This window comes from Microcaecilia unicolor, chromosome 12 (genome assembly GCF_901765095.1).
Source record: "Microcaecilia unicolor chromosome 12, aMicUni1.1, whole genome shotgun sequence".
NCBI lineage: Eukaryota > Metazoa > Chordata > Amphibia > Gymnophiona > Siphonopidae > Microcaecilia > Microcaecilia unicolor.
Genome location: NC_044042.1, coordinates 48,400,918 through 48,413,145, shown reverse-complemented (window position 1 = coordinate 48,413,145; position 12,228 = coordinate 48,400,918). Strand labels below are relative to the sequence as shown.

General features: G+C 43.3%; 2 protein-coding genes across 4 annotated transcripts in view; one reads left to right on the top strand and one right to left on the bottom strand.

Annotated features, from left to right (window-relative positions):
* Window positions 1-9,933, top strand: part of BACE1 (beta-secretase 1) — a 48,377-nt gene extending 38,444 nt beyond the window's left edge. For both annotated transcript variants that reach the window (XM_030220969.1, XM_030220968.1), the window contains exons 7-9: window positions 6,836-6,985; window positions 7,699-7,870; window positions 8,636-9,933. In XM_030220969.1, coding sequence (XP_030076829.1) covers window positions 6,836-6,985; window positions 7,699-7,870; window positions 8,636-8,877 — 564 coding nt within the window. In that variant the 3' untranslated portion in view covers window positions 8,878-9,933. The remainder of the gene's footprint in view (window positions 1-6,835; window positions 6,986-7,698; window positions 7,871-8,635) is intronic.
* A 1,638-nt stretch (window positions 9,934-11,571) lies between these two features.
* The window catches only part of RNF214 (ring finger protein 214), a 34,661-nt gene continuing 34,004 nt past the window's right edge, over window positions 11,572-12,228 (bottom strand). For both annotated transcript variants that reach the window (XM_030220869.1, XM_030220868.1), the window contains exon 16: window positions 11,572-11,853. In XM_030220869.1, the coding sequence (XP_030076729.1) occupies window positions 11,788-11,853 (66 nt within the window). In that variant the 3' untranslated portion in view covers window positions 11,572-11,787. The remainder of the gene's footprint in view (window positions 11,854-12,228) is intronic.

The following is a 12,228-nucleotide window of genomic DNA, read 5'->3' as shown; positions in this document are numbered from 1 at the left end:
ACAGAAGGAGAGAGAAAAATGACAAATGGAAAAGGAAACCTTGGCAAGAGAGTTAAGAGAAGACAGAGGAAATCAGAAAGACACTAGAGACTGGAATCAACATGATTAGAAAAATTAAATGACCAGACTACACAGGTAGAAAAAGAATTTTATTTTTAATTTAGGATAAAGTAGTGTTGTAGCGTGTCACCTACTCTAAAGGTTAATAAAAAAAATGAAACTGAATCCTTAAGAAGCCAGTCTCTGCACACCATGCAACCAGTGGCGTAGCTATGTGGGGCCACGGGGGCCTGCCCCCCCCCCCCACAAGGAATGTCATCCGGGCCCCTGACCCCCACCAGCAAAGTTATTTGCTGCTGTGTGGTGCGGTAGTGAGGTGGGGGGAGAGCGGTGGGGCGGCAGACTAAAATATGCCCCCCACCTCAGGCTCTGCCCCTTTCCCACTGCAAGGTCTAGCTGTGCCCCTGCATGCAACACCACAGAAAGAGAAACTGTGTTGTCTGTCTTCCTGTACTGTTTCTCTAGTGTTGTATTGTGTTGAAAGTCTGGCATCTTGGAAGTTCAGTTTAATTTTTGTCTACATATTTGTTTAGGAGTTGGTCTTGAGAGGTCATATGTTTGAACCACTGAGCCACTCTTGCTGTTTTCTCTAGAGGTGAGAGCTTCTCAGGCTCAGAAAAACAAGAGGAGCTTGGCAGTCCCAAAGCATCACCTTCAATTGAGAACTGATGTGATACTACTACTACTTATCATTTCTCAAGCGCTACTAGACGTACGCGTACACTTGAACATGAAGAGACAGTCCCTGCTCGACAGAGCTTACAATCTAATTAGGACAGACAAACAGGACAAACAAGAGATAAGGGAATATTAAAGTGAAGTTGATAAAATAAGGGTTCTGAACACGTGAATAAGGGTTAGGAGTTAAAAGCAGCATCAAAAAGATGGGCTTTTAGATTTGAAGACGGCCAGAGATGGAGCTTGATGGACCGGCTCAGGAAGTCTATTCCAGGCATATGGTGCAGCAAGAAAAAAGGAACGGAGTCTGGAGTTAGCAGTGGAGGAGAAGGGTGCAGATAAGAGAGATTTACCCAGTGAACAGAGTTCCCAGGAAGGAATGTAGGGAGAGATGAGAGTGGAGAGGTACTGAGGAGCTGCAGAGTGAATGCACTTATAGGTCAATAAGAGGAGTTTAAACTGTATGTGGAAACAGATAGGAAGCCAGTGAAGTGACTTGAGGAGAGAGCTAATATGAGCATAACGACACTGGCGGAATATTAGTCGTGCAGCAAAATTTTGAACGGATTGAAGAGAGAGATGGCTAAGTGGGAGACCTGTGAGAAGCAAGTTGCAGTAGTCTAAGCGAGAGGTGATAAGAGTGTGGATGAGGGTTCTGGTAATGTGCTCAGAAAGGAAAGGGCGAATTTTGGTGATATTATAGAGAAAGAAACGACAGGTTTTAGCAGTGTGCTGAATATGTGCAGAGAAAGAGAGGGAGAAGTCGAAGATGACCCCAAGGTTACGAGGAAGGATGAGAATGTTATTCACAGAAATAGAGAATGGGGGAGGAGGAGAGGTTGGTTTAGGGGGAAAGATAAGAAGCTCAGTCTTGGTCATGTTTAGTTTCAGATGGCACTGAGACTTCCAGGCAGCAATGTCAGATATGCAGGCTGATACTTTGGCCTGGATTTCAGCTGAGATTTCTGGTGTGGAGAGGTAGATCTGGGAGTCATCAGCGTAAAGATTATACTGAAAACCATGGGATGAGATCAGAGTACCAAGGATGTATAGATGGAGAAAAGTATAGATGGAGAAAAGAAGAGGTCCCAGGACAGATCCCTGAGGTACACCAACTGACAGTGGGATAGAAGTAGAGGAGGATCCACTAGATTATACACTAAAGGTACGCTAGGAGAGAGAAGAAGAAAACCAGGAAAGAACAGAGCCCTGAAATCCAAGTGAGGACAGCATATCAAGGAGTAGGCTGTGATCAACAGTGTCAGAAGCAGCAGATAGATCGAGAAGGATGAGGTTAGAATACTTTGGATCTGGCCAGGAACAGATCATAGGAGCCACTGAGGCCCCCCCCCCCCTTGCTGTTTTCTCTTGGTCGAGAAGCAAGATATTGTGGCCGCCAAACTTCTCTCTCTTTGTTTCTCTGGGAGTGTTATATATTGAGATCTGTTAACTGGTTCTGTTTCATGTGTTAAGGAAATTTTCATGGATGTTGAAGGCAGCTGTACCATCAGTTCAGCCCAAAGCCACAGTGTTTGTGGTCTTGTTAACTGGTTCTGTTTCCAGTGAAGGACATTGTCATGGATGTTTCAGGGAGCTGTACCATCAGTTTGGCTCATAGTGACAATGATTTTGCATTGTCCAGTCACTCCTATTTAAGGAATGGGTGACAAGGCAAAGCTTATTTTATTTCGTTGTGTGCACCCTGAAGGTCATGTGTCTGCTGCTGTCTGCGTTTGCCTCATTTGTGAGTACACAGTAACTTGCTGCTTTAGGCTCAAAATATTAGTCTGTACTGCCCAATTTTTTGATGGGATCTGCAGTTATACACAGACTGACATTATGTGGTGTAGAACTGTGAAGGATAGATTTCAGAAAGGTGGTGGTGATGCAGAACTTAAGTTTCTTCAAATCAACACAGAAGTAAAAGGAGAAGTGGTAAATGTTATAGATGACTCTCAGAAAGAGACCAAGACGTGACATCATTCAGCATAAACAGTGAGTGCATTAACCTTGGTTAAGGCATTGCACTAATATTTAGCACAGGGGTTGCCCCACCTTGGTCCTCAACGCCCGCAACCTAGTTGGGTTTTCAGGATTTCCTCAATATGCATGAGATTATTTGCATGCACTGCCTCCATTGTATGAAACAGATCTCATGCATATTCATTGTGAAAATCCTGAAAACCCAACCTGGTGTGGGCCAAGGTTGATCACCCCGAGTTTAGCGCAGCTACTGAATCCCCTCCTATAAATGTCCACACGCCACTGGTTCCACCCTTCCAAAACGGGAAATTGCATCAGAAGGGATAGAACAGGTCAAAGGGAAAGGCCTACTTCAAGCTGCAGGCAGCCTTTGAGTACAGCTGCTGCTTGCACTGCAGGACTGAAGACTTGTTTGCTTTTCAAAAGGAACACAGGGGGAGGGGGGAACAAGAGATACAGTGGTGGAAATAAGTATTTGATCCCTTGCTGATTTTGTAAGTTTGCCCACTGACAAAGACATGAGCAGCCCATAATTGAAGGGTAGGTTATTGGTAACAGTGAGAGATAGCACATCACAAATTAAATCCGGAAAATCACATTGTGGAAAGTATATGAATTTATTTGCATTCTGCAGAGGGAAATAAGTATTTGATCCCCCACCAACCAGTAAGAGATCTGGCCCCTACAGACCAGGTAGATGCTCCAAATCAACTCGTTACCTGCATGACAGACAGCTGTCGGCAATGGTCACCTGTATGAAAGACACCTGTCCACAGACTCAGTGAATCAGTCAGACTCTAACCTCTACAAAATGGCCAAGAGCAAGGAGCTGTCTAAGGATGTCAGGGACAAGATCATACACCTGCACAAGGCTGGAATGGGCTACAAAACCATCAGTAAGACGCTGGGCGAGAAGGAGACAACTGTTGGTGCCATAGTAAGAAAATGGAAGAAGTACAAAATGACTGTCAATCGACAAAGATCTGGGGCTCCACGCAAAATCTCACCTCGTGGGGTATCCTTGATCATGAGGAAGGTTAGAAATCAGCCTACAACTACAAGGGGGGAACTTGTCAATGATCTCAAGGCAGCTGGGACCACTGTCACCACGAAAACCATTGGTAACACATTACGACATAACGGATTGCAATCCTGCAGTGCCCGCAAGGTCCCTCTGCTCCGGAAGGCACATGTGACGGCCCGTCTGAAGTTTGCCAGTGAACACCTGGATGATGCCGAGAGTGATTGGGAGAAGGTGCTGTGGTCAGATGAGACAAAAATTGAGCTCTTTGGCATGAACTCAACTCGCCGTGTTTGGAGGAAGAGAAATGCTGCCTATGACCCAAAGAACACCGTCCCCACTGTCAAGCATGGAGGTGGAAATGTTATGTTTTGGGGGTGTTTCTCTGCTAAGGGCACAGGACTACTTCACCGCATCAATGGGAGAATGGATGGGGCCATGTACCGTACAATTCTGAATGACAACCTCCTTCCCTCCGCCAGGGCCTTAAAAATGGGTCGTGGCTGGGTCTTCCAGCACGACAATGACCCAAAACATACAGCCAAGGCAACAAAGGAGTGGCTCAGGAAGAAGCACATTAGGGTCATGGAGTGGCCTAGCCAGTCACCAGACCTTAATCCCATTGAAAACTTATGGAGGGAGCTGAAGCTGCGAGTTGCCAAGCGACAGCCCAGAACTCTTAATGATTTAGAGATGATCTGCAAAGAGGAGTGGACCAAAATTCCTCCTGACATGTGTGCAAACCTCATCATCAACTACAGAAGACGTCTGACCGCTGTGCTTGCCAACAAGGGTTTTGCCACCAAGTATTAGGTCTTGTTTGCCAGAGGGATTAAATACTTATTTCCCTCTGCAGAATGCAAATAAATTCATATACTTTCCACAATGTGATTTTCCGGATTTAATTTGTGATGTGCTATCTCTCACTGTTACCAATAACCTACCCTTCAATTATGGGCTGCTCATGTCTTTGTCAGTGGGCAAACTTACAAAATCAGCAAGGGATCAAATACTTATTTCCACCACTGTAGCCACAGGCAGGTCCGAGAGGGGAGGAAGAGATGCTGAACCATGCATGGGGGACGGAACGGACGGACGGACGGAAGTGGGCAGCACATGATTATTAATGGTAATTAATAATTAACGTTAATCACAATTAACATGCAGCCCTAGTAAAAAATAAATATACCTGACCCATATCTCCCAGCAGTATGTAAAGGGGTTAGGAGAAATCCCCCTTTGCTCCTGGCATCGACCTCAGGTCTGCTGCCACTATTTTGCCATACAGAGCCAGCAGAGATGTTATGGGGCATTGCTCCTGGCCTGTTCTGTGGACAGAGTAAGGTATCGAAGGGGGGGGAGGCAGCATCAAGCCTAGGGGAACTTTTTGAGAACTTTTGGCAATGTACTTTTTACTTTGCTGCAGGCTGGGAGTGTTGCTGACCTGCTAGCCTGAGCAGGTTGCAAAACAGATTTTGGCTTATCAAAGCCAGTGACTCATCCTCTCGTACCTGCCACTTTTTATTTGATTCCACCATCAAGGCAATTTCTGGATAAGACTTCTTTGGTATACTGAGACAATTGCAGTATTATGGGAAAAGAGAGCACTTTTGAGGTAAGGGAGCTGATAGATATCCAGAGCCTTAAATATATAGGTTTATCCTACTTTACCACTCATGGTTTATAGAAATTGTCCCCTAACCAATGAAATTGTTAGAAAGGAGTCAGTGTTGATAGCAGTGTGAAACAGCAGGTCACAGCTTCTATTCCCGTTTGAGTCGTGCCTACTAGTTTGGCAGTGTACAAACAATACTTCCAAGGCCGATCATAAAAAGAACTCCAAAACACCTCCCGTGAGGATTAAAACAGATTTTGGGGGGGGGGGGGGGGGGGAGCAAAACAAAGCATTGAAAGTAAACAAAGGTGTATTTGAAGGAAGACTAACACCTTTCTCTATTTATTCTTTCCAACCCAACTGAATTTATTTATGTATTAAGATTTACTTACCGCCTTTTTGAAGGAATTCACTCAAAGTGGTGTACAGTAAGAATAAATCAAACATGAGCAATAGATAATTACAGCAGTAAAAATATTCAAATAATACAAAGTAAAGCATAGGATACTATTTACAATGCCAACACAATACGTAATAGAACATATTAATTGACAGTGTAGGGTATAAGCAAAGATGGAACATATAGATAGGTAAGAGAGTAAGAGGAGTTAGAAAATAAGGTGACTAATTTAAGAAAAGGTGCACCTGAGGTCAGAGAGATGATTAAAATTTTTAGCTAAAGTAGGAGTGGATAAGCATGTCCTGCTGCCGTATGTGCAGCCCATGTCACTCCTTGTGCCTGTGAGTAAGACTAAGAAGTTTGTTACGTCTTCCATTAAAGGCCTAGTTGAAGAGCCAAGCTTTTGGAAAGAAATTATACACAAAGAGCTGAGAATGTCTGAGACAAAATAACTGAAAATTTAACAGACAGGGACAAAATTTGGCATTTGGGGGGGGGAACTGGAGGAAATATATATGGAGTTCAAAAAGTGGCCAAATTTGCTACTTGTTGCTATGTGTGCCACCAACTAATAGTGAAGAAGTATAACAATACTGTAGGACAGTGGCACCCTGTGATTAAACTGTAAAATCCATAGTTTTGAAAACTGTCCACAGTGACATCTCTTAGGTAAATTATCGCACTTTGTTTCTTTTTATTATACTTACCAAACAAACCAAATGTTTGGGGTACCACTCAAGACTGCCCACCCCTCTTCCCTCCAGGTCAGCCAGTCACACACTCAAGTTGGAAAGAATTACATGAGCTTTATTTATTTTTTTGGCACTAGATCTGCTTCTTAAAAGGTCACGGTATGTTCAGAGGCACTCTGTGGAACAGTAGAATTTGTCAGTGGAGAAAATAACTGAACCCCAATCGATATCATAGGTGCCAGCAGTGGTATTCCATCACCCTTTGCCCTTATTAAGAATAAATGGATAAAGTCCTGTATGTACGTGTGTAACTTTTAAGCCATCAGAAGAAGGTCCATGGGGAACAGTATTAACAGTTCATATGTTTCTCCTTTTGGCATTGGTAGACAGAAAAGTTTCCAGATGGTTTCTGGCTGGGTGAGCAGCTGGTTTGCTGGCAGATTGGCACCACACCCTGGCACATCTTCCCAGTTATCTCACTTTACCTGATGGGAGAGGCAACCAACCAGTCCTTTCGCATTACCATCCTTCCACAGGTGTGTATTTATAATAAAATGTTACCATTATTTGAAAAGACAGGCACCGCCTAGCAGGAAATGGAGGCTGTTGTAATCATGTAGCCTGAGCACTGGCTGCATCGCTAGAAACAGGATAGTGTTGAAAAGAATCCTTTCCACACCGTGCTTCTGGTTTTTGACCTCTTACCAACTGTGGACCACTTGATGATACACTTTTGAGTTTGAATAAGGAGCTCCTGCACATTATCTTCAGAAAGGGAGCAGCAAAGCTCTCTGTCATTACTTTTCCTCATTTTAGCAAAGCTTTTCGGCTTTGTTAGCTTGATAAACTAAGCTCATTTCCGGAAGAGATCTCCAATGTTCTGCTTATATTCTCTCAGCAGCAAATAGCTTCAGGTACTCCTGTGCTACAGCACATTTAATTATTTATTATTTGAATCCTTTTGGTTTGTCCTTATCAAGGTAAGATTCTGACCCATAAAGCCAAAGTGTGTTTTTTTTCTCCAAGGTCAGCCTTTATTGGTTAGCACAGTTGTACTCATTTCTTAGATTTACCAGCTTTTTCCTGCAGAGCTAATCAATATTTTTGTAATCGGCTCTTTTGAAACTGTTTAGCTCCATTGGTAAGAGTTAGTTTCTAAAAGTGGTCAGAGTCTGTTGGAAGGCTTCTGCATAGTATCGAGTCCATGGTCTTGGTTCTGTCTCCACTGACATTTCTCTGTCATTCTCAGCAATACCTGCGCCCTGTGGAAGATGTTGCCACCTCACAGGATGATTGTTACAAGTTTGCCATCTCCCAGTCTTCAACAGGTAGCGTGATGGGAGCTGTCATCATGGAAGGCTTCTATGTGGTCTTCGACCGTGCTCAGAAACGTATTGGGTTTGCAGTCAGTACCTGCCATGGTAAGAGCCACTCTGGCTTTATCCCTTCCCTAGAGTGGTTTTCATGTCTTAACTCAGGGTTGTCAACCCAGTCCTTGGGGCACACCTAGCCACTCAGGCTTCCAGGATATCCACAATGAATGTATCTTGGGTATATTCATTGTGGGTATCCTGGAAGCCTGACTGGCTGTGTGTCCCAAGGACTGGGTTGAGAACTCGGATTGAACTGGATGACTGAGACAGGTTGCAGCATTTGTTATAGGGAATGGTTCTCAACCCCAGTCCTAGAAGCACACCTAGCTTGTCAGGATATCCACAATGAATGCTTAGAGAGATTTGCTTGCAAATCTATATCCTGCATATTCATTGCAGAGGTCCTGAAAGCCCAACTGGCTCGAGAAGCACTGTGATAGGGGAAATTTAGACCTGTATTCAAAGACCTATGGTGCATATCACTGATCCAATTCCTAGTTGCCAGGATATTTTAACAATGGGTAGATGTGTTCCTAGTAGAAGCAGCATATTTTCAAAGCACTTAAACTTAAAAAGTTCCATAGGTTACTATTTAACTTTGGTAAGTGCTTTGAAAATGAGCCCCTGATTGTCTTTAGCTGTGCCCCATGCAGAGTACATCTTAATGCGTTTGTGTAAGAATATGGGATTCTAATCTAGGTGATGTTAGTACTTACGGAGGTCTTGCTAACAGGACTATTTATATACTGAGCTTAGCCTTCATGTCAATTTGCTAACTGCTCATGTTTATCTCTCCCCCTCCGTCCTTCTTAGCTCATGATGAGTACCGGACAGCAGCAGTGGAGGGTCCATTTTTTGCTTTGGATATGGAGGACTGTGGCTACAACATCCCTCAAACGGATGAGTCCACACTGATGACGATTGCTTACATTATGGCAGCCATCTGTGCCCTCTTCATGCTTCCCCTCTGCCTAATGGTGTTCCAGTGGCGTTGCTTCCGCTGCCGGCAACATCGCCATGATGATTTTGCTGATGACATATCATTGTTGAAGTGATTATTTCTCGCTGCAGCTAATGAGGGGCTGGGACTCCATTGCGAATACTGCGGTTAGAGATCAAGAAGACAGTGGCAGTTGGAAAGAGAACTGGAACCCCAAACTGGGGCCAGGGGCTGGTTTGAATCTGGAGTAAAATGTGTGTGCTACAGCTATTCTCATTGAGACAGTTCATATCTATGCAGTGTGGGGTGTGGCCCTCCTCCCCTCTTAAACTCTCCATCGCCAAACACTTCTCTAAAAAGCCAATGGAAGAAGAGCAGGTCTCTGTACCTTTCCCTTGCCCCGAATCATGTACCTCAAGAAACTGTGTGATATGGAGATGAAGCTAGACTCCTCAGGAAGTACAACTGCCCTAGAAATGCTTTGCGTTTTGGGATGAGGAAGGCATTTTATTGTTTGGAAGTGAGATATTTAGACTGTTTGTAGCCAGCAGAGAGAATGGTAAGAGTTGAGAATCTAGAGAGTGAAACTAAGGATGCCAGCCAAGGCTATACTAGATGCTCTGTTCCTTTGATGAATTATGATTTTGGACAGTCCATGACTATTCTGGCTGCAGCCAGAACCCTGCCACGCTATTGACCTATCATTATACAAGAAGCGTTAATTACGATAAAGATCTTGATCCTCACAGACAGCATTGCTACTGTAACAGATACAATGAAAATGGGCATTAACATGTGTAAAGGAAGCATCTAAAGCTGCCGCCTCTAAAATGTAATTCCCCTCTTCTACTCCTCTAGTTCCCTAAATGTTCTTTAGCAAAAGGAGAGTCTATGACCTACACCAAATATCCACACAACATTTTGAGGAACTCTTAATCGATGAGGTTCAGAACTCAATCTATGGTATATAAGAGAAGAGGGATGTATAACCTTTAAGCCCCTTTGCGCTCATGCCTTTCTTTTTAGTACCTGGGGCTGTGCCACAGGTTGTTGAAAAGCCATAAAACACAAGCCCACTCTCATCTTTCTCCTTTATGGCTGTAAATAACACCTGTTGCACGCCACATGGAAAGTCTCAGAGAGCAGTACTGCTCTTTGTTAAGAACATAGGGGGAAAAAAGTTACTTCAATATTTTTTTGTTTTTGTTGCCTAATATCAGATGAAGTAACTGTATAGAAGGGTTTCTGGAACTTGTATAGTCTAGTCATTTTAGTGTGCACAGATAAACATGATAAGGTCAAATCTATAACTGCATACCTGTAGTGATGCATGCCATATGTATGTAAGTGCTGAGACATATAGCACTTACAGGCATATGTGTATGTGCTATTCTCTAAAATAGCATGTTTAAGTGCATTAGCTAGTATATAACTTCAAGGGTGGGGGGTGTCTCCTGCCTATGCATATAATTTAGGCATACTCACTTATGCCTGGCAGAAGTGAGTGCACTTAAGGTTGCACACACATCTGAGTTTAAGCCAACACTCACCATCATGGTGCCTAGTTACAGAATTGCCCTCCATTTGTCTTTGCATTGATATGTATCCCTCATTCCATATAAACCCAGCCTTTCATCTGTATCCTATGATAGATATTAAAATGTGAGGTACGATGCCCGTGAATTGTGAAAATGACAGCAGCCTTAACACACCCCTGCCAAGTGCTAAAGAGTCCGCACAGATCCCAGCTTAAAATATCCAGGACTAACACTGCTGACGCCCACACTATTAGAAAACAACCACAGAGGGCCATTCTACATTCCAGAAGCTATACTTTGCAAATGATTTCTTAGGCAAACATTAGCAGGTACTGAAGACCTTTGGGGGGGAGGGAGAATAGGAGGCTTGTCTGGTAAGTGATGGGAGCTGCCTTTTTCCTCACATGCTGCTGCTGTATAATTTGCAATATCCTTAACTGTCTATATGTTTGGATACCAAATGTTAACAGGATAAGTTATTAAATTTTCAAGAGAGACCAGCACTTGCTTATGTCTGTCCATATGTGCCTGAAGTACTGCAGCAGCAATTCTTCATATTACCATGTAGTTTGTCAAATGACACTTGGGTTAAAATAAAGAATACTTACCGGTCCGTATTCAAAGCGATATAAGCAGCCAGAAGAGGCTCTGGCCAGTTAAATCACTTGTGCAGGGCTATCTAATATTCAGCAGTACTGACCATGAAACTGGACAGCAGCTATTGGGGGGGGGGGGGGGGGCACGCAGGCACTTCTGTATTTAACTGCCTAAATTAAAGCAGCCAAATTGAACCACATAAAACTCTGGCCTATATCTAGGTGGTGTCCTCAGGCAGTTAAGTACTGAATATTGGCACTTAACCATGTAAGAGATAGCTGCCGCATAATCCCAGATATTCAATGTCAATGCCTGGACATGGCCCAGCATTGAATATCAGGGCATAAAGCCACCATGGACTGAATATTTACTCCTTACAAAATAAAGGTATGGCATATGAGCCTTACTCCAACCAGCTGACAAGATGGATGGACCAGTCGTCTTCTGAGTTTGCAGATGGGTTAGTTCTAAGCAGGAGCAGAAGTCCTGGCAGATTACATTCATTTTTCTATTTAGTTCCTTCCAGAAACCAAGACACTGAAGTATTAGCAGCATAAATGAGGCTGGTTGGGGCTTGGGTTTATGGCAGCCATAAGGCAACTGCTAGAGTTCCAGTAACATGGTTTTAAGTGGAGTAAGCAAAAAACAAGGATTATACAACCCAAAACTGATACTGAAGTATCAAAGATGAGATACTTTATAGCTCAAAGGATTATACATACACACATTGCTTCTGTTTCTACATACACACACATACGTTTATCAATTATCCCAATATAAAGTTTTCTGTTTACATAAATCTATATATGAACAATCATTACAGAAGGAGATGCTATGGCACCCAGCTGCATTAATCCAGCGACCTCAGATGGGACCCTCTTCTTCATGCATCACTTCAGAGTTGGACAGAAGGGACAAGAATCATTCTTGTTTGTTTGGGCCCAGACTTTTATACACTGAAACCAATAAATGAGAGTTAGTAAAAACTCAAATGGGAATTCTGCAGCCTGAGAGGGTCATCAGAACAGGGTACTCCATGTACCTTAGTACTGGAAAAGTAAGGTGTCCTGCAGCACAAGAGTGAGGTGTTTTGACAGCTCTAGCTGTGGGGTGCAGTGAAAGTATTTTATTTACTTAATGTATATATAGATATAAATATCCTTCAAAAAGTGAACTGTTTGAACTACTGAACCATAAACAGCCCATTTAAATGATAAAGATATTGAAGAGTCAACTACAGCTTCAAAGGAATACCCCTGATGTCATCTGGGCAGAAGGACTCATGTGGACACATACCTGCAAGTTCCCTATTCCCCTCCCCAATGTGCCCT